A 19,319-nucleotide genomic window follows, 5' to 3' on the forward strand; every position below is an offset into this window, starting at 1 on the left:
CCCCCACTATGATATGCCCCCCCCCATCCTGGCCTATACATATACAGTACAGTATACCCACTACAATACATTAGACTACACCACTGCTGAATGGGAAACTGCAAAAGACCCGTTCTGTCCCGCACACAGTCAGGACAGCTCACAGGGTTTCCCCTGACTCAGAATGAGCCTTTGGGGGAGGGGGAGGTGGGGAGATGATCGGTCCGCGTACAGTAATAGTACAGGCATTATGTAACAAGACCCCACACACTACTCTGAGGACTTTATACAAGAATGCATAAAACAAAAACATCTTTCGTTGAGGGGTTTTGTCAGCTTCCTCTTTGTTACTCCATTAGTTCCCATGAATCTCTCTGAATGTCTCTCTCTGTCACCATGAGATAACTAGAAGGAGCTGCCAGAGGCGCCCAGTCTTCTCGTGCGTCACTCTGTAACTCCACAGAGACTGTTGCCACATGAAACCACGTGCTACCTGCAGCCAAACTTGTGTTTGCACTGAGAGTGAAACGGTGTGAAACCGTGTTACTTAGAATGTACAGCATTGATAGTAAAAGGTTACATAATTTGTCCTGGAAAGACATAGGTATGACACACACAATGTAACCCTACAGGACAAATGTTCAGCATCTGTTAGCGTCCACTAAAAGTTCTGTTGTTGCTGATGACAGACTCAGATTATTATTCTAAGTGTCTGACAACATTATGAAAGGATCCCTACAGAGATAGACCTTTTAGTTAAAGAGGAAGATCCTTTTAGTTTAACATGAAACAGCCCCGAAATCACCATCACCAAACTACACCAGACTCCATGTAAATAATCAGGACTTTTAGCGTGTATAGAGCCAGCATATCTCCACCAGACTCCATGTAAATAATCAGGACTTTTAGCGTGTATAGAGCCAGCATATCTCCACATGTAAATGGGTGAATTAAGGGTTTATTTCAACCAAACCAGAGTGGTGATTGTTGGAACAGTGGAAAGATGAACCAAGACGGCTTTTGGTAGTTTTATTTAGTTTCTGTCCACTTTGAATGAAGCGTGTTTTACGATGATAAAAGTCCTGATTATTTACATGGAGTCTGGTGTAGTTTGGTGATGGTGATTTCGGGGCTGTTTCATGTTAAACTAAAAGGATCTTCCTCTTTAACTAAAAGGTCTATCTCTGTAGGGATCCTTTCATAATGTTGTCAGACACTTAGAATAATAATCTGAGTCTGACAGCAGCAACAACAGAACTTTTAGTGGACGCTGACTGGATGGTTTAACGTTACTTTGCAGCTTGTTTCTCTCTTAATACTGGACCAGTTTCTAAGATTGTTCCCATCAGTCACGTAGACACAGAAACATTTAACAAATAGGCTCCAGGTTGAAAACACTCTCAAGTTTACCTTTAAAACTAAACTATAATTGGCTGGCGTTTGAAATGAGCTGGTTTTCTTGTGGCTTCAGTGATAGTAACAGTCTACTTTTGCTGTGTTTTAGATGTTCGATGTGAGGGAAAACACTCGGAAACAATGCAGTCTCGCTGACAAAGACGATTGCCAGACCTTCCTCTGCAGCGCTGTGGAGGAAGGTCTGGCAATGCGAGACTATGTTCTTCTTTACAAAGTAAATAAACATCAGACTGATTAAAAGACATGTGAAGTGCACGAAAAAAAGCCCGACCCAAGTGTCTTTGCTAGGTTAAGACCGACCCAGTTGTCAGTTTCCCGTCCAGCGCCCACGTCGTTTAAATAACAAATGCACCTGACCTCATCTGTGGCCCATGCTGGTCTTACAGGGAGGTGTGTTCAGGTGCATTCTGGGCGTGCTGGTCTTACAGGGAGGTGTGTTCAGGTGCATTCTGGGCGTGCTGGTCTTACAGGGAGGTGTGTTCAGGTGCATTCTGGGCGTGCTGGTCTTACAGAGAGGTGTGTTCAGGTGCATTCTGGGCGTGCTGGTCTTACAGAAAGGTGTGTTCAGGTGCATTCTGGGCATGCTGGTCTTACAGGGAGGTGTGTTCAGGTGCATTCTGGGAGTATTGCTATCTTGAGGCAGCGGGAAGTGAACGCACCATTGACCAACAAAAACAAACAGTATATACAAACAACAAATCCTCATCTACAAATCATCTCCCAGGCTTTCTCAAGATAACTGGTAATTTATATGTTTCACATATACTTATATATACTATATATTCCAGACTACAGCCAGAATACATGTCTTCTCTCAGACATGATGCCCAGAATCTCTCTCTGTGCATCAGTCTCATCTTTAGACTGATGGAAACACTTCTTCCCTGCTCCAGTGTGTATAAAGTAGACCTATAGTGTTGCCAAAGATTCACATTCCTTCACATTCCCCTCCTTTACATTTGTAGGAAAACGCAAATGATCCGTCAAACTCCGGGAGGATAAACAGAGCCATGAGACTGACTTTGATCACCTTCACTAGGACATGTTCATGTCTGTATTATTATTATTATTATTATTATTATTATTATATATATCTCAAAATAATGAGTTACTATTGTTGATCTCTGTGTTGTTGTTGTTGTTGTGTTGACCTCTGTGTTGTTGTGTTGATCTCTGTGTTGTTGTGTTGATCTCTGTGTTGTTGTGTTGACCTCTGTGTTGTTGTGTTGACCTCTGTGTTGTTGTGTTGATCTCTGTGTTGTTGTGTTGATCTCTGTGTTGTTGTGTTGATCTCTGTGTTGTTGCCTAATCAGACCGTAGGCTAGTGTTTCCCTGCTGTAGAGCCGAACAGTCCGCAGGCATCTTTACGGTTTATTTCACCTTTTTATGCACAAAACGTGACAGCCAGCAGGCCTGAGCTACTTACTGTTTGTACCAACTTACCCTCTCTGGCTTTAAGCAGTACAGTGTTGGCTACTATGTTCTCCAGCTCCATCAAAAAACAAACAAAAAAAACCACACAATCCCAGATGCAGAGGTTTCCGGATCCACAAGAGAGAAATCTGCAGCAGAAACAAACGTCCTTCGGCGGCGGTTGTTTCTTCACTGCTCGTCGCAGATTCCTCTCATATCAAAGTCGTAATGGATACAACAGGATGTGACAGATTTGCATGCGATGTAACGTTACAGCTAGGCATGGTTCTTCTTGTTGTGGTGCGCGCATTTGTAGTCCAGACGCTTTCCATGCGGCGGGGTTCGGCTGCGGAGTCTCTCCGGTGCGGAGGGGATTCCGCCGGGGGATCTGGAGCGAACCGGGTCCGTACGGCGGGCTGTATCCAGCGGGTTACACACAGCAGGAACACCGCAGCTTTCACGTTACAACAGCAGAGCCGTGTGCGCGCACCCCAAAGGACAGCAGCGCGCCCCCTCCCTCCTCCCTCCCTGCCCTGCTGCTGCGTCATCAAAAAGGGCTGGGCCTCTGCGTCACGGCTGCGTCAAGCCAGAGACGCTGTGTGTGTGTGTGTGTGTGTGTGTGTGTGTGTGTGTGTGTGTGTGTGTGTGTGTGTGTGTGTGTGTGTGTGTGTGTGTGTGTGTGTGTGTGTGTGTGTGTGTGTGCGTGCGTGCGTGTCTCCCTGTAACTTGCTGCTCTAACAGTCATTTACCAATTTGGGATTTATGAAGTCTATCTATCTATTTTTACTTGAATAATACACAGCCAGTATAGTTTCCCGACGGCGCCCCCTGGTGTTTCATAGACAGAAACACAAGCTGAGGGATGCAAGTGACTGTTTTTTTGTGTGCAGACTTTATTATTGTGGAACAGTGGCGGATCTAGACAATTCTACATGGGGTGGCAAGAGGTCTTGGCAGGTTGGCATTGGTAGAAACTACGGTAGTTATTGTTAAATCATGCCCTTACACACTACGGGCCCTATCTTGCACCCAGCGCAATTGACTTTGTACACCAACGCATGTATCATTCCTATTTTGCACCCGACGCACAGCTGACTTTTCCCTCCACAGACTCACGTCGGTAAATTAGGGAATGAACTTGCGCTCTCGGGGGCGTGTGGAGGCGCAAACGTTCCCTAGTGCTATTTTACAGTTTCAGAAAACAGTTCAGTTCAACCTCGTCTAAAGTCAGTGGCGCGTTATTCAGATGCTATTTTAAGGGGCGTGCACACCGCACATACACGTTGCTTCTCTCATCTCACGGACACAGCAGTTCCCATTTTTGCAAACCATACATGAATACAAGGAAAAACATGACCTTGTTTTACACAACATCTCCATGAATCATGGATGTGTTGATGACATAAATGAGGAAATATCAGAGGACTTAAGGAGACGTGATGTTGAGCTGCATGTGCCGACGCCATTAACCCAAATGCCCCCCAGCAGCAGCAGCAGCAGCAGTAGTAGCAGTAGTAGTAGCAGCAGCAGCAGCAGCAGCAGCAGCAGCAGCAGTAGTAGCAGCAGCAGCAGCAGCAGCAGCAGCAGCAGCAGCAGCAGTAGCAGCAGTAGTAGCAGCAGCAGCAGCAGTAGCAGCAGCAGCAGCAGCGGCAGCGGTAGCAGCGGCAGCGGCAGCAGTGGCAGCAGTAGCAGCAGCGGTAGCAGCAGTAGCAGCAGCAGCAGCAGCAGCAGTAGCAGTAGCAGCAGCAGCAGCAGCAGCAGCAGCAGTAGTAGCAGCAGCAGTAGCAGTAGTAGCAGCAGCAGCAGCAGTAGTAGCAGTAGTAGCAGCAGCAGCAGCAGCAGCAGTAGCAGTAGCAGCAGCAGCAGCAGCAGTAGTAGCAGCAGCGCCACGTCAGACACCTTTCTGGTGTGTAAAGACGCAACAGAAACGCCACACTCAAGCCACGCATCCAGTGTACAAAGATGATGCATGTATGTCCCCAATGATCATACATCCAGCATAAGCATCCAGCAGCAGAAAACTAGTAATTCATTTATTTCTCTATCATTTATTGATAATGCTCCAAATTTTGCACAGCAAATAGGAATAGAGTCCATGAAGGGAAATCATTTAAGGGATTTCCATTTTTATACAACAAACACAATGCTGGTGCAAATGTTGTTGAGTCAGTTGTCTTACAAATTGGTTTGGGAGTTCAGTCTGGCTGTATCTAAAACAAAATACGGGCACATGTTGTTTTACAACATTTGGGTAGAAAGAAGCAGCCACTGCAACTTAAATTGTTTTAAAAAGAGTTGATCCAATGTTGTGCTAGTCTTGCATAGCAAGAGCTATCACCACAGTGCTGTGTCAGCACTGTATATGTGGAGTATGGCTCCATGAGTCAACCTTCTGGGCTAGGGGTAAAACCGTTCTGGCTTTTATGTATTTCTTTAAACCAATCACAGCTTGTCTTGGGCAGCACTAAGGCCCGGATGCAGTAATGGTACCCAGCAAAATAGATAATGGAGATAGCAGAAGAGGGAAGAGAGAATGCCCAATATGAATGTTGGGAAGGTTAAGTGGTGAACCATCCCTTTAAGATTTAAACACTGATAACGTATTTTGCCTACCAAACACAACATGTGAACTGTGACTTCAAAAGTACAGTGCATGCATCTCACCTTCACAAAGGTACTCAAAAAAAGACACTATCTTTGTAAGATAGTCCTTGGCATATGAGGTAAGTGTGCACCGTGGAGTTAAAATGTCACACTTCTCCTCCTTCTTCTTGTTCTTCTTTTCAAGAAGAAGCACTGCCTTGTATCCAATGGCATGGAGTTTCTCAAGCTGTATTGACAATTTCATATATTAAAGAAATGGAAAACAACTAAGCATATTAATTATTAAGAAAACAGCATTATAGATGACAGCATCCAGGTTAATGTCATTCGTGTATAGAGCCAGCATATTTCCACCAGACTCCATGTAAATAATCAGGACTTTTAGCGTGTATAGAGCCAGCATATCTCCACATGTAAATGGGTGAATTAAGGGTTTATTTCAACTAAACCAGAGTGGTGATTGTTGGAACAGTGGAAAGATGAACCAAGACGGTATTTCAATCAGGAGAGACTTCGTTGCAGATATGCAAACATTTATTAGTAAGTTATAAGTGCAAATTAAGTACATACGTAAACTTTGGAGATTAGACTCCATTGTAAAAGGCGTATCTATATATTTCTAAGGTTTAGGAAAACCAAACATATCCCCCAATGGAGTCTAGACACTGGTGGTGGTGACAAAAAACCCACAGACCAGATGAAAACCAAACTGGAGCCGTCAGCCGGGAGAAGACCGAATACACCGTGGTTGACAATGCCTGGAGGTAGAAGAGGAGGAGGTGGGTCGCACTCTCGTCTGAAAAGACAACTGACAGAAGCAGGAGAGAGAAATGATTTAAAACATGGTAGTCATGCTGTGATTGGCTTGAACATACGTGCCCGATTCTGATTGGTTTACCGAAACGTGACACCCACCACCCAGCTGATCAGTTAAAGAGAAGAGAGAAAACGTAATTGAAGTCTCCCTGACAGAATTTACGCTGAGCTACATTTGGTGTTTATTGTACCTATGTTATTCTATATCTTTATTATTCTTCTGTATCCTTTTATCAACACAGAAACGTTATTCAAACATCAAAACGTTCAGCATGATTAGGAATTGCCCGCTTGTATACTATTTTTCTGATTTATCCACATTCCACTATAACACAAGTTGTATACTGTGTACAAAATGCAGCTTTAACTTAACGACTTGTCACTTGTTTGCTATACAAGACATCTTGATGCCATGCTCCCCCCTCATCCTTTAGCCAACTTGCCATCAAGAGCCAGGTGGCTTTTGACTCAGTAAGTACATTATCCTGTATTAACTGGTTCCAGAAATACCTGGAGAATAACAGCAACAGGCCTTCTTCTGCCTGCTACTGTCCTCACATTTTTTAACAGTACACACCATTGTTCCACAGGATGTTCAGCAGGGTGTCCTCTCTCTTACGGTATTAAACATTAAGCAATAGAACTGTTTGAGCTAGAAGCAGGAGGTTTAATGGTGCTCCAGAGCCTCATCTCAGTGAAAGTAACTGAGACAGAAGTCATGGCAACCCTTGACTAAAGTTGGTACACAGAGCTAATTAACTTTTACTTCTTACACATTTAAGAGATTTCCAGTTTAGTCAGCTTTTCCTAAAAACTTATTGCTCATCTTTCAAACATGTTTTATTTAACTTCTGACATTCATACCAAATAAACTCAGTCTCACTTTCTGAACTATTCCTACTTCTTACACATTCAAGCCAGCAATCCAGTGTAGCGTCAGCCTTTGACCAGAGCAGTCACTCTAGTTCTGTCCCATCCACTTTAAAAAAAAAAAATCCATTTCCTCTATAAGTATTTAGATTAGCCACAATGTCTAAACCATCGAAGGTAGACTGACCCCGAGCTGTGAGGTTGTGAGAGTTTCTGCTCTTGTAGGAGATGTAAGTCGGTATGAAATCAACTGTTCCCAGTTTCTGAGATGTGAAGATTTATCTGCATTAAGTAGTTTTACCTGATGATACTTATGGACTTTTACTGAACATGTCCAATGAAGAACTTTTACAGTGTGGAAGTAGTACTTTTACTTGAACCAGAGCAGTTCAAAAAGTGGGCGCTCAGTGTTCATTTCTATTGCATTTCTTTTTTAAATCTGATCCGTTCTAAATGAATACTAAATGTTTATGCAAGTTGATCATATTTTATCCCTACATTTAATCTTCAAAGATAAATATATAAAAATAAAAAAACTGTTCACTCAATAAAGCACGAGACAACAAAGCAAGTTTTTCTGACTCCTTTATATGAGCTGCAACAGCTGTGCTCGAGCAAACACCAAGTGATGATCAGATGGTTGGGTTGATAATCTTGCCCAAGAAGAGGATTTCCTCCGTGTTGCGTTCAGTGATGAGGACCATGAATGGACTATTGAACTTCAACACAGGGGCTGGGGCCGGGAGGGCAGTCAGTGAGATCCCGATGCCTGTGGCTGCTGCAGCGGTGGCTCCGGCCTCATCCACGTCCAGCGTAGCTTTGTGCACAACCTGCGGTGCAACGCAGAGAAAGTGAGACAACAGGAAGATGATTGAAATAAAACCCATGCTCCGTTTACTTACTTCTGAGACTGCCAGTCCTTGCTCCTCTGAAATGCCTCTCAAATTTGCACGATCACCAAACATGTCTGTCATTCCCATTTCTGACAGCACATTGTTGAGGTTGTAGGAAGTCTTGATGGAGAACTTTGGAATATATACATCATATCTCCTAAAAACGGGGGGGGGAAGAGAGCCAGTCATTGAATCTGACTAGGGCAGGAGTTTCATTTGGCTATGAGGGCCTTATCCCTACAGACAGACCTTTTAGTTAAAGAGTAAGATCCTTTTAGTTTAACATTAAACAGCCCTGAAATCACAATCACCAAATTTTCAATTTCAAATACTGGTACTTTTAGGGTGTATATAGAGCCAGCATATTTCCATTTTTTTTGGGGGAGGACAGTCTATTGGACAGGACAAAGCTGGGTACTTTCAGTGTCAAACCTTCCACATATTAGAAGCATAAATTAAGATTGTCCCAACCTGAGTCTCATAGCCTTCAACCATTTGGTGACGTGGTCTGGGGAGATGGCGTTCTCCAGCCTTGACATGACGTCAGGCAACATCAGCAGCATGGAGTAGGGGCCGTTGAAGGGGAGCTGAAGGACCGTCGTGTCCAGCTCATAGTCTTCATAGATATGAAAACGATGCTTCAGATTCATCATGACGGCTGGAACCTGGACGATGATCATTTCAGAAAAAAGAAAAAAGTGGGGCGTTATTAAAAAAAAAAAAAAAGTTCATACATCTTCCGTCAAAACACCAAACACGGCCGGACCCAAGAGTCACACACCCGATCGACAACGATTTTATAACAGATTGACAAAGACAACCAAACTTGTCTTATCTAATGTAGCGCTAGTAGCCTTCTTCCCAGTGCCTTGCCATGGGGATATAATCCCATCCCTTGTCAACGGGAGCCTTTTCCTTTAAACGTAAGCGAACAAAAACAAGAGATGCACCGAATCCAGGATCGGGCTTCGGCTGAATATTGGGCTTTTTGACGTGGTTTGGTTTCTGCCGAACCTTAGAATTTTAACCACCGAACCCTACACGTGCAATGCGCGTCGACGTAATGGCGGCGCTGTCGATTACGGGAAGGTGTTTACGTAGGTGGAGGGTTCAATGCAGCAGGCTGTGAGGAAGTGGAAAAAGTGAGCAGAAAGTGTTGTTTGGCAGTACTTTCAGTCAAAAGGCCATTCAAGTCCAGATACATGTTCAATTAACAATGCTGATTTGAGCATTCCCACCAGACACACCCTCTAGGTGGAGACTGAACCCAATGTTTACAACGTCTGGCTCTGCCCCTGTTAATTACTGGGACACAAATCCATTCAGAATTAGGAGTGAAAATCTGAACCTTGGTGTTCGCGTCCACGTTGAAGTCGTCCTGCTTGGTGAGCTCAGGGTCAAACGAAGTCGCCCACTTTCCTGTCAGACAAGCAGAAATAAAACTTCTGGTTTGATACGTTCAATTTAACATAATATATAAACAGATCTTACATTAGATTACAGGCTGACTAGATCTCATCCCACAGGACCTTCTTACCTTTGTAAGAGATGTAGCTGATGAGATACATGACTGTGTTTGGATCCACATCTTCCACCAGCTTGTCAATCTTCCCGTTGGTCTTCTCCAACACGTACTTATTGATGGTATCAGCACTTTCTGTGGTTTTGTTGAAGTCCACATTGAACCCATCTGCGAAGTACGACTGCTTCAGGGTCTGCAGGAACTCCGGTTTCAGCTTGAACTGTTCGTCCACGAACACGGCGGTCCCTTTGCTGGCGTCCTGAGATGTGTTGTTGGCCCTCTGGAGCAACGTCTGAAAGGCCCGGTCCACATCTGTCTGCGTCAAGAGGGAGCGGTTGAAGCCCAGACCACTGAAAAGCTGACGGTGCGTCTCCCCCTGCGCTCCCACGGACAACGCAGCCAAGGCGGCCGATACACTAGCCGGGGAGAAGAAGATATTCGTTCCCTGTGAGTCAGCATGACCGGCTAACTTCCTGTAGAGCCGGAAGGAAAACACTTTGTTTGCTTTGTTCACCAGGGAGACGCTGTTGGCGCTACAGACGCAGATCACCGCTGATAGGACCCAGAGACCCACGGCTGTATGCATCATCATGGTGAACTAAGACAAAAAGTTCAAAAGTTCAGCTTCGATGTTTGTTTTAATGAGGACACTGATTTTGTACTGGATGTATTTTCTGAAGGTTTAGTATAAAAAACTTTTGAAACTGGTCCAGTATTAACAGAGAATGCTGTATCATGAAGCTGTGAACCAAGCTGTAATGTTACCCTACAGAACAAATATTCAGCATCAGTCAGCGTCCACTAAAAATTCAGTTGTTGCTGCTGACAGACTCAGATTATTCTAAGTGCCTGACAACATTATGGAAAGGATCCCTACAAAAGTAGATCTATGTTAAAGAGTAAGATCCTTTTAGTTTAACATGAAACGACCCCGAAATCACCAAACCCACCAGACTCCATGTAAATAATCAGGACTTTTATCATCGTAAAACACACTTCATTCAAAGTGGACAGAAACTTATTAAAACTAGCTAAAGCCGTCTTGGTTCATCTTTCCACTGTTCCAACAATCACCACTCTGGTTTGGTTGAAATAAACCCTTAAGTCACCCATTTACATGTGGAGATATGCTGGCTCTATACACACTAAAAGTCCTGATTATTTACATGGAGTCTGGTGGAGATATGCTGGCTCTATACACGCTAAAAGTCCTGATTATTTACATGGAGTCTGGTGGAGATATGCTGGCTCTATACACGCTAAAAGTCCTGATGTGTGAATCACCTAAACAATTATACCAGTCACAACTCAGACTTCTTACCTCTCCGACCAGAGAAACAACTCAATGCAAATCAGCAAAACCAAACTGGTGCAATACCAATTAGTATCATCAGTGGTGGAGGGAGTGCATGAGTGAATAATAACATAGACAAAACCTCAAAAACAAACCTTTTCTGGATGTGAGGATTGAGAGAGATCTCCAGAACTGCATCTCCAGCCCTCTTTAAAGGACAAAGAGTCAATCAAGCAAATGTGAACCAGGTGTAGACTACCACACCTCTGCCTGCCTCCTTCTTCATCTTCTTCTTTTTTGTATGGTGGTTGGGAACCAGCTTTTTGGAGCATTACCGCCACCATCTGTTTGACTTCAGTTTTATCGTATTTAATATCCACCTCTATATCAGGCTTCTCTGCTGCTTTCTTCGCACATTTATCTTCCAATTCATTACCTCTTACACCTATATGAGCTGGTACCCATATAAATGTAGTACTAATACCAGACTTAAGCAGGTTGTTAGCTAGTTGCATTATTTCATACACTATGTCCTGTCTAGACTCAGAATGAAGATACTTCAATGCTCATTTTGTGGACTAAATTTAACTGTAATCTCAGCCGAAACAAGTGGTAGCTCGCGGTGCTCTGCTCACTGTCATCTGTTTTGACTGAACCACCAACTACCGCTGAATTAACAGAGGACATATAGCCGGCGGTAGGATGCTCTGGAGCGGCTTAAAGAACTGGCAACATGCCGCTCGGCGTCCTGGAGCTCGTAGGCTGCTGGCGTCATGTGACCAGCCAGCGTCACGTGACCAGCTGGCGGTCTCCTAATTTCATAGGATGTACATTTTCATGCGATATCATACAGACCTGTTCATGAGAATGCGTTTGATCATAAATTACCTGTAACAGCAAACGAGACTCCGGGTACGATTTTTCCCACCAATTCACAGAATGATTTTCGGCAGGTAGACGGCCCGACAGGAATACATTCTGAAGGGTCACAGATTTCGGTGTAACACCGGAAAAGCCTGCGTTAACGTATCCAGTCAGGGAAAAAGAAGCAGATTTCTTTATATATGCCTTAACTGTATTTTAATGTTATCTCAGAAGGTATCTGCTGTCGTTATGGCTGATACTGGGGCAGGACCATCACAGGAAAGAAGGAAATTAAACAAAGAACTAAAAGCTTAAAGGGAAAGGAAAGATGACGGGCGACAACGTGAGTGACACACGGTCGGGCTTTCAACAGATGGAGACAATTACAGGATTGAAACCGACCCGGAATTGGCCCTCAGGTATGTAATAAGTCTATTTCATTCATAAAATAACTTTACAATGCGCGATATGGTTGTACGTCAGTAACCAACATTAGATGACGTCCCCCCTTCCATTAAGCGCTGACATTTTATTCCTTTCAGTCTGTGGCCTACTATGGCCTACTATTTTCTTTTTTTTATACTTTATTTTTCTTTAAGACACAGAACAAACACTTGGTCACCTATGCAGTACTGCATACAAACTTTACACTAATACGTGTCGGTTCAATGCAGTAAATGATCATTAATCAGCCCAAAGTGACAAACACAATCCATTTTCCCCAGTATTGCCAGTATTTATTAGCCCGTTTATTTAACGAAATAGCAATTTTCTCCATACTTTGATTACAATATTGATCCAGTCAGTCTTTGTTGGAGATACGGACTGTAACCATTTTCGTGTTATGGCTTTCCTGCCAGTCGCTAACTATATATATATATATATATTTATTGTTATTATGTTGGTTGCTACGACAAACTCTTAATTCTTTGCCTCGTGACATGTTGACAGTGAGACCCGGTTTTGTCCAAAGGGACAAACTGAAGGTTACATATAGCCACTTTAACCATAGTCCTCATAAACCCACCGGAGTTTAGAACGCCAAGACAAAGGAAGAGGAAAGTTACGTACATCCAGTCGAAAATGAGCGACAATCTGAACCTGAACAATCCCGGAAATGAAACATCTTGGATATAGACTACACTGACAAACACCGGCCAAAGAGCAGTCTAATCTGAGTTGGTTACGTTGGTTGATACATCCAAAGAAGGCGGTCTTTTTGGGCACTTCATCTCCGTACATCACATCCTGTGACTCCATATTTTCCAAGGGGGTCAGCTTCTCCTCACAACGCGTAGCTCCTATGGCGCCATTTTGATGCTAACAAGCCATCACCTCCCGTTAGCATCCCGTTAGCATCCCATTGACTCCCATTCATTTTGGCGTCACTTTGACAGAGAATACCTTTACATCTGAAGCGTTTAAAGACTCTATTTGTCCGTTGTTTATTTCTAAAGAAACACGACAATGTATAAAAGGTGTGTGTGTGTGTGTGTGTGTGTGTGTGTGTGTGTGTGTTGTGTGTGTGTGTGTGTGTGTTGTGTGTTGGGACGCACTTTGTGCAAAACTCTGTCTGATTGATTTATAATGCTGAAAAAGTCATCAGATAGTTGCATGGCTGTTCTCATTTCTGAAGGTTTGAAGTATGGACATTTATAGGATATACTGCAAAGAGGATCTGGTGACATTTGTTTTCTTTTTTTGTTTTCTTGTTTGAAGATAACTGGGTTATTAAAAAGGATTTAAGAAGGTGTAGGTTGGCCTCATGAGCCAAACTCCAGTACAGATGGTGGCGGTAATGCTCCAAAAAGCTGGTTCCCAACCACCATACAAAAAAGAAGAAGATGAAGAAGGAGGCAGGCAGAGGTGTGTTAGTCTACACCTGGTTCACATTTGCTTGATTGACTCTTTGTCCTTTAAAGAGGGCTGGAGATTCAGTTCTGGAGATCTCTCTCAATCCTCACATCCAGAAAAGGTTTGTTTTTGAGCTTGAAGTTGAGCTGGTTCGTGACAGAGTTCTCGTAATGTTTAGTTTTTGGGTTAGCCTTTTTTTCCTTTAAGTCTAATTGGTATTGCACCAGTATAAGTTGTTTCTCTGGTCGGAGAGGTAAGAAGCCAGACTGCCTTTCTGAAGTGTGACTGGTGTAATTGCTTGGGAGAGTCACACCTCTATACTTTTTAGCGATGTATAGAGCCAGCATATCTCCACCAAACTCCATGTAAATAATCAGTACTTCTATTATCGTAAAAGACACTTCATTCAAAGTGGACAGAAACTAATTAAAACTAGCTAAAGCCGTCTTGGCTCATCTTTCCACTGTTCCAACAATCACCACTCTGGTTTGGTTGAAATAAACCCTTAATTCACCCATTTACATGTGGAGATATGCTGGCTCTATACACACTAAAAGTCCTGATTATTTACATGGAGTCTGGTGGAGATATGCTGGCTCTATACATGCTAAAAGTCCTGATTATTTACATGGAGTCTGGTGGAGATATGCTGGCTCTATACACGCTAAAAGTCCTGATGTGTGAATCACCCAAACAATTATACCAGTCACAACTCAGGCTTCTTACCTCTCCGACCAGAGAAACAACTCAATGCAAATAAGCAACACCAAACTGGTGCAATACCAATTAGTATCATCAGTGGTGGAGGGAGTGCATGAGTGAACAACAACATAGACAAACCTCAAAAACAAACCTTTTCTGGATGTGAAGATTGAGAGAGATCTCCAGAACTGAATCTCCAGCCCTCTTTAAAGGACAAAGAGTCAATCAAGCAAATGTGAACCAGGTGTAGACTACCACACCTCTGCCTGCCTCCTTCTTCATCTTCTTCTTTTTTGTATGGTGGTTGGGAACCAGCTTTTTGGAGCATTACCGCCACCATCTGTTTGACTTCAGCTTTACCGTATTTAATATCCACCTCTATATCAGGCTTCTCTGCTGCTTTCTTCGCACATTTATCTTCCAATTCATTACCTCTTACACCTATATGAGCTGGTACCCATATAAATGTAGTACTAATACCAGACTTTAGCAGGTTGTTAGCTAGTTGCATTATTTCATACACTATGTCCTGTCTAGACTCAGAATGAAGATACTTCAATGCTCATTTTGTGGACTAAATTTAACTGTAATCTCAGCCGAAACAAGTGGTAGCTCGCGGTGCTCTGCTCACTGTCATCTGTTTTGACTGAACCACCAACTACCGCTGAATTAACAGAGGACATATAGCCGGCGGTAGGATGCTCTGGAGCGGCTTAAAGAACTAGCAACATGCCGCTCGGCGTCCTGGAGCTCGTAGGCTGCTGGCGTCATGTGACCAGCCAGCGTCACGTGACCAGCTGGCGGTCTCCTAATTTCATAGGATGTACATTTTCATGCGATATCATACGGACCTGTTCATGAGAATGCGTTTGATCATAAATTACCTGTAACAGCAAACGAGACTCCGGGTACGATTTTTCCCACCAATTCACAGAATGATTTTCGGCAGGTAGACGGCCCGACAGTAATACATTCTGAAGGGTCACAGATTTCGGTGTAACACCGGAAAAGCCTGCGTTAACGTATCCAGCCAGGGAAAAAGAAGCAGATTTCTTTATATATGCCTTAACTGTATTTTAATGTTATCTCAGAAGGTATCTGCTGTCGTTATGGCTGATACTGGGGCAGGACCATCACAGGAAAGAAGGAAATTAAACAAAGAACTAAAAGCTTAAAGGGAAAGGAAAGATGACGGGCGACAACGTGAGTGACACACGGTCGGGCTTTCAACAGATGGAGACAATTACAGGATTGAAACCGACCCGGAATTGGCCCTCAGGTATGTAATAAGTCTATTTCATTCATAAAATAACTTTACAATGCGCGATATGGTTGTACGTCAGTAACCAACATTAGATGACGTCCCCCCTTCCATTAAGCGCTGACATTTTATTCCTTTTCAGTCTGTGTTGGCCTACTATTTTCTTTTTTTTGTATACTTTATTTTTCTTTAAGACACAGAACAAACACTTGGTCACCTATGCAGTACTGCATACAAACTTTACACTAATACGTGTCAGTTCAATGCAGTAAATGATCATTAATCAGCCCAAAGTGACAAACACAATCCATTTTCCCCAGTATTGCCAGTATTTATTAGCCCGTTTATTTAACGAAATAGCAATTTTCTCCATACTTTGATCACAATATTGATCCAGTCAGTCTTTGTTGGAGATTCGGACTGTAACCATTTTCGTGTTATGGCTTTCCTGCCAGTCGCTAACTATATATATATATATATATATATATATATATATATATATTTATTATTATTATGTTGGTTGCTACGACAAACTCTTAATTCTTTGCCTCGTGACATGTTGACAGTGAGACCCGGTTTTGTCCAAAGGGACAAACTGAAGGTTACATATAGCCACTTTAACCATAGTCCTCATAAACCCACCAGAGTTTAGAACGCCAAGACAAAAGAAGAGGAAAGTTACGTACATCCAGTCGAAAATGAGCGACAATCTGAACCTGAACAATCCCGGAAATGAAACATCTTGGATATAGACTACACTGACAAACACCGGCCAAAGAGCAGTCTAATCTGAGTTGGTTACGTTGGTTGATACATCCAAAGAAGGCGGTCTTTTTGGGCACTTCATCTCCGTACATCACATCCTGTGACTCCATATTTTCCAAGGGGGTCAGCTTCTCCTCACAACGCGTAGCTCCTATGGCGCCAGTTTGATGCTAACAAGCCATCACCTCCCGTTAGCATACCGTTAGCATCCCATTGACTCCCATTCATTCTGACGTCACTTTGACAGAGAATACCTTTACATCTGAAGCGTTTAAAGACTCTATTTGTCCGTTGTTTATTTCTAAAGAAACACGACAATGTATAAAAGGTGTGTGTGTGTGTGTGTGTGTGTTTGTGTGTGTGTGTGTTGTGTGTGTTTGTTGTGTGTGTGTGTTGTGTGTGTTGTGTGTTGGGGTGCGCTTTGTGCAAAACTCTGTCTGATTGATTTATAATGCTGAAAAAGTCATCAGATAGTTGCATGGCTGTTCTCATTTCTGAAGGTTTGAAGTATGGACATTTATAGGATATACTGCAAAGAGGATCTGGTGACATTTGTTTTCTTTTTTTGTTTTCTTGTTTGAAGATAACTGGGTTATTAAAAAGGATTTAAGAAGGTGTAGGTTGGCCTCATGATCCACACTCCAGTACAGATGGTGGCGGTAATGCTCCAAAAAGCTGGTTCCCAACCACCATACAAAAAAGAAGAAGATGAAGAAGGAGGCAGGCAGAGGTGTGTTAGTCTACACCTGGTTCACATTTGCTTGATTGACTCTTTGTCCTTTAAAGAGGGCTGGAGATTCAGTTCTGGAGATCTCTCTCAATCTTCACATCCAGAAAAGGTTTGTTTTTAAGCTTGAAGGTGAGCTGGTTCGTGACAGAGTTCTCGTAATGTTTAATTTTTGGGTTAGCCTTTTGTTACTTTAAGTCTAATTGGTATTGCACCAGTTTGAGTTGTTTCTCTGGTCGGAGAGGTAAGAAGCCAGACTGCCTTTCTGAAGTGTGACTGGTGTAATTGCTTGGGAGAGTCACACCTCAGTACTTTTAGTGTGTATAGAGCCAGTGTATTTCCACATGTAAATGGGTGAATTAAGTGTTTAGTTCAACCAAACCAGAGTGGTGATTGTTAGAACAGTGGAAAACCAATCCTGCAAGGTTACATAGCAGCCTGGTTCACAGCTGCTGGTTACAGCGTTCAGTCACTTGGGACAAAAATTATTAGGGAAATATAGGTCCAGCTTGAAAAAATACCACTGTTCAATCAGATTCCTCATTAAAACAATGGAGCTGAACTTTTGAACTTTTGTCTTAGTTCACCATGATGATGCATACAGCCCTGGGTCTCTGGGTCCTATCAGCGGTGATCTGCGTCTGCAGCGCCAACAGCGTCTCCCTGGTGAACAAAGCAAACAAAGAGTTTTCCTTCCGACTCTACAGGAAGTTAGCAGCTGATGCTGACTCACGGGGAAAGAATATCTTCTTCTCCCCGGCTAGTGTGTCGGCCGCCTTGGCTGCGTTGTCCGTGGGAGCGCAGGGGGAGACGCACCGTCAGCTTTTCAGTGGTCTGGGCTTCATCAGCTCCCTGACGCAGACTGACGTGGACCAGGCCTTCCAGACGTTGCTCCAGAGGGCCAACAACCCGTCTCAGGACGCCAGCAAAGGGACCGCCGTGTTTGTGGACAACAGCTTCAAGCCAAAGCCGGAGTTCCTGCAGACCCTGAAGCAGTCATACTTCGCAGATGGGTTCAATGTGGACTTCAGCCAAACCACAGAAAGTGCTGATACCATCAATAAGTACGTGGAGGAGAAGACCAACGGGAAGATTGACAAGCTGGTGGGAAGCCTGGATCCAAACACAGTCATGTATCTCATCAGCTACATCTACTACAAAGGTAAGAAGGTCCTGTGGGATGAGATGTAGTCAGTCTGTAATCTAATGTAAGATCTGTTTATATATTTTTGATAAATTGAACGTATCAAACCAGAAGTTTTATTTCTGCTCGTTGTCTGACAGGAAAGTGGGCGACTTCGTTTGACCCTGAGCTCACCAAGCAGGACGACTTCAACGTGGACGCGAACACCAAGGTTCAGATTTTCACTCTTAATTCTGAATGGATTTGCGTCCCAGTAATTAACAGGGGCAGAGCCAGACGTTGTAAACATTGGGTTCAGTCTCAACCTAGAGGGTGTGTCTGGTGGGAATGCTCAAATCAGCATTGTTAATTGAACATGTAGCTGGACTTGAATGGCCTTCTTTTGACTGAAAGTACTGCCAAACAACACTTTCTGCTCACCAGTTCCATTTCCACTTTCTCACAGCCTGCTGCATTGAACCCTCCACCTACGTAAACACCTTCCCGTAATCGACAGCGCCGCCATTACGTCGACGCGCATAGCACGTGTAGGGTTCGGTGGTTAAAATTCTAAGGTTCGGCAGAAACCAAACCACGTCAAAAAGCCCAATATTCAGCCGAAGCCCGATCCTGGATTCAGTGCATCTCTCGTTTTTGGTTCGCTTACATTTAAAGGAAAAGGCTCCCGTTGACAAGGGGGATGGATTATATCCCCATGGCAAGGCACTGGGAAGAAGGCTACTAGCGCTACATTAGATAAGACAAAGTTCGGTTTTCTTTGTCAATGGCAATCTGTTATAAAATCGTTGTCGATCGGGTCTGTGACTCTTGGGTCCGGCCGTGTTTGGTGTTTTGACGGAAGATGTATGAACTCTTTTTTTAGTAACGCCCTACTTTTTTCTTTTTTCTGAAATGATCATCTTCCAGGTTCCAGCCGTCATGATGAATCTGGAGCATCGTTTTCATATCTATGAAGACTATGAGCTGGACACGACGGTCCTTCAGCTCCCCTTCAACGGCCCCTACTCCATGCTGCTGATGTTGCCTGACGTCATGTCAAGGCTGGAGAACTCCATCTCCCCGGACCACGTCACCAAATGGTTGAAGGCTATGAGACTCAGGTTGGGACAATCTTAATTTATGCTTCTAATATGTGGAAGGTTTGACACTGAAAGTACCCAGCTTTGTCCTGTCCAATAGACTGTCCTCCCCCAAA

At 43.5% G+C, this 19,319-nt stretch overlaps 2 protein-coding genes and 1 pseudogene across 3 annotated transcripts in view; 1 reads left to right on the forward strand and 2 right to left on the reverse strand.

Moving 5' to 3' along the window:
* grk5l (G protein-coupled receptor kinase 5 like) overlaps positions 1-3,314 on the reverse strand; it is a 41,520-nt gene extending 38,206 nt beyond the window's left edge. The window contains exon 1 of the mRNA XM_078245141.1: positions 2,839-3,314. Coding sequence (XP_078101267.1) covers positions 2,839-2,890 — 52 coding nt within the window. The 5' untranslated portion in view covers positions 2,891-3,314. The remainder of the gene's footprint in view (positions 1-2,838) is intronic.
* Positions 3,315-7,730: 4,416 nt separating this feature from the next.
* On the reverse strand, positions 7,731-11,040 carry LOC144513954 (alpha-1-antitrypsin-like protein CM55-MS). Its single transcript, XM_078245142.1, has 6 exons — positions 10,963-11,040; positions 9,529-10,111; positions 9,340-9,410; positions 8,463-8,656; positions 8,001-8,148; positions 7,731-7,928 (listed from the first exon to the last, which is right to left on the reverse strand). The coding sequence occupies exons 2-6, from the start codon at positions 10,103-10,105 to the stop codon at positions 7,731-7,733; spliced, it is 1,188 nt and encodes a 395-aa protein (XP_078101268.1). The 5' UTR covers positions 10,106-10,111; positions 10,963-11,040.
* A 6,528-nt stretch (positions 11,041-17,568) lies between these two features.
* Positions 17,569-19,224, forward strand: LOC144513950 (alpha-1-antitrypsin-like protein CM55-MS pseudogene; annotated as a pseudogene). Its single transcript, XR_013501215.1, has 3 exons — positions 17,569-18,142; positions 18,265-18,335; positions 19,031-19,224. The product of XR_013501215.1 is annotated as an alpha-1-antitrypsin-like protein CM55-MS pseudogene (transcript).
* Positions 19,225-19,319: the final 95 nt, after the last annotated feature.

The sequence above is a fragment of the Sander vitreus genome, unplaced genomic scaffold (genome assembly GCF_031162955.1).
Source record: "Sander vitreus isolate 19-12246 unplaced genomic scaffold, sanVit1 ctg391_0, whole genome shotgun sequence".
Classification (NCBI taxonomy): domain Eukaryota; kingdom Metazoa; phylum Chordata; class Actinopteri; order Perciformes; family Percidae; genus Sander; species Sander vitreus.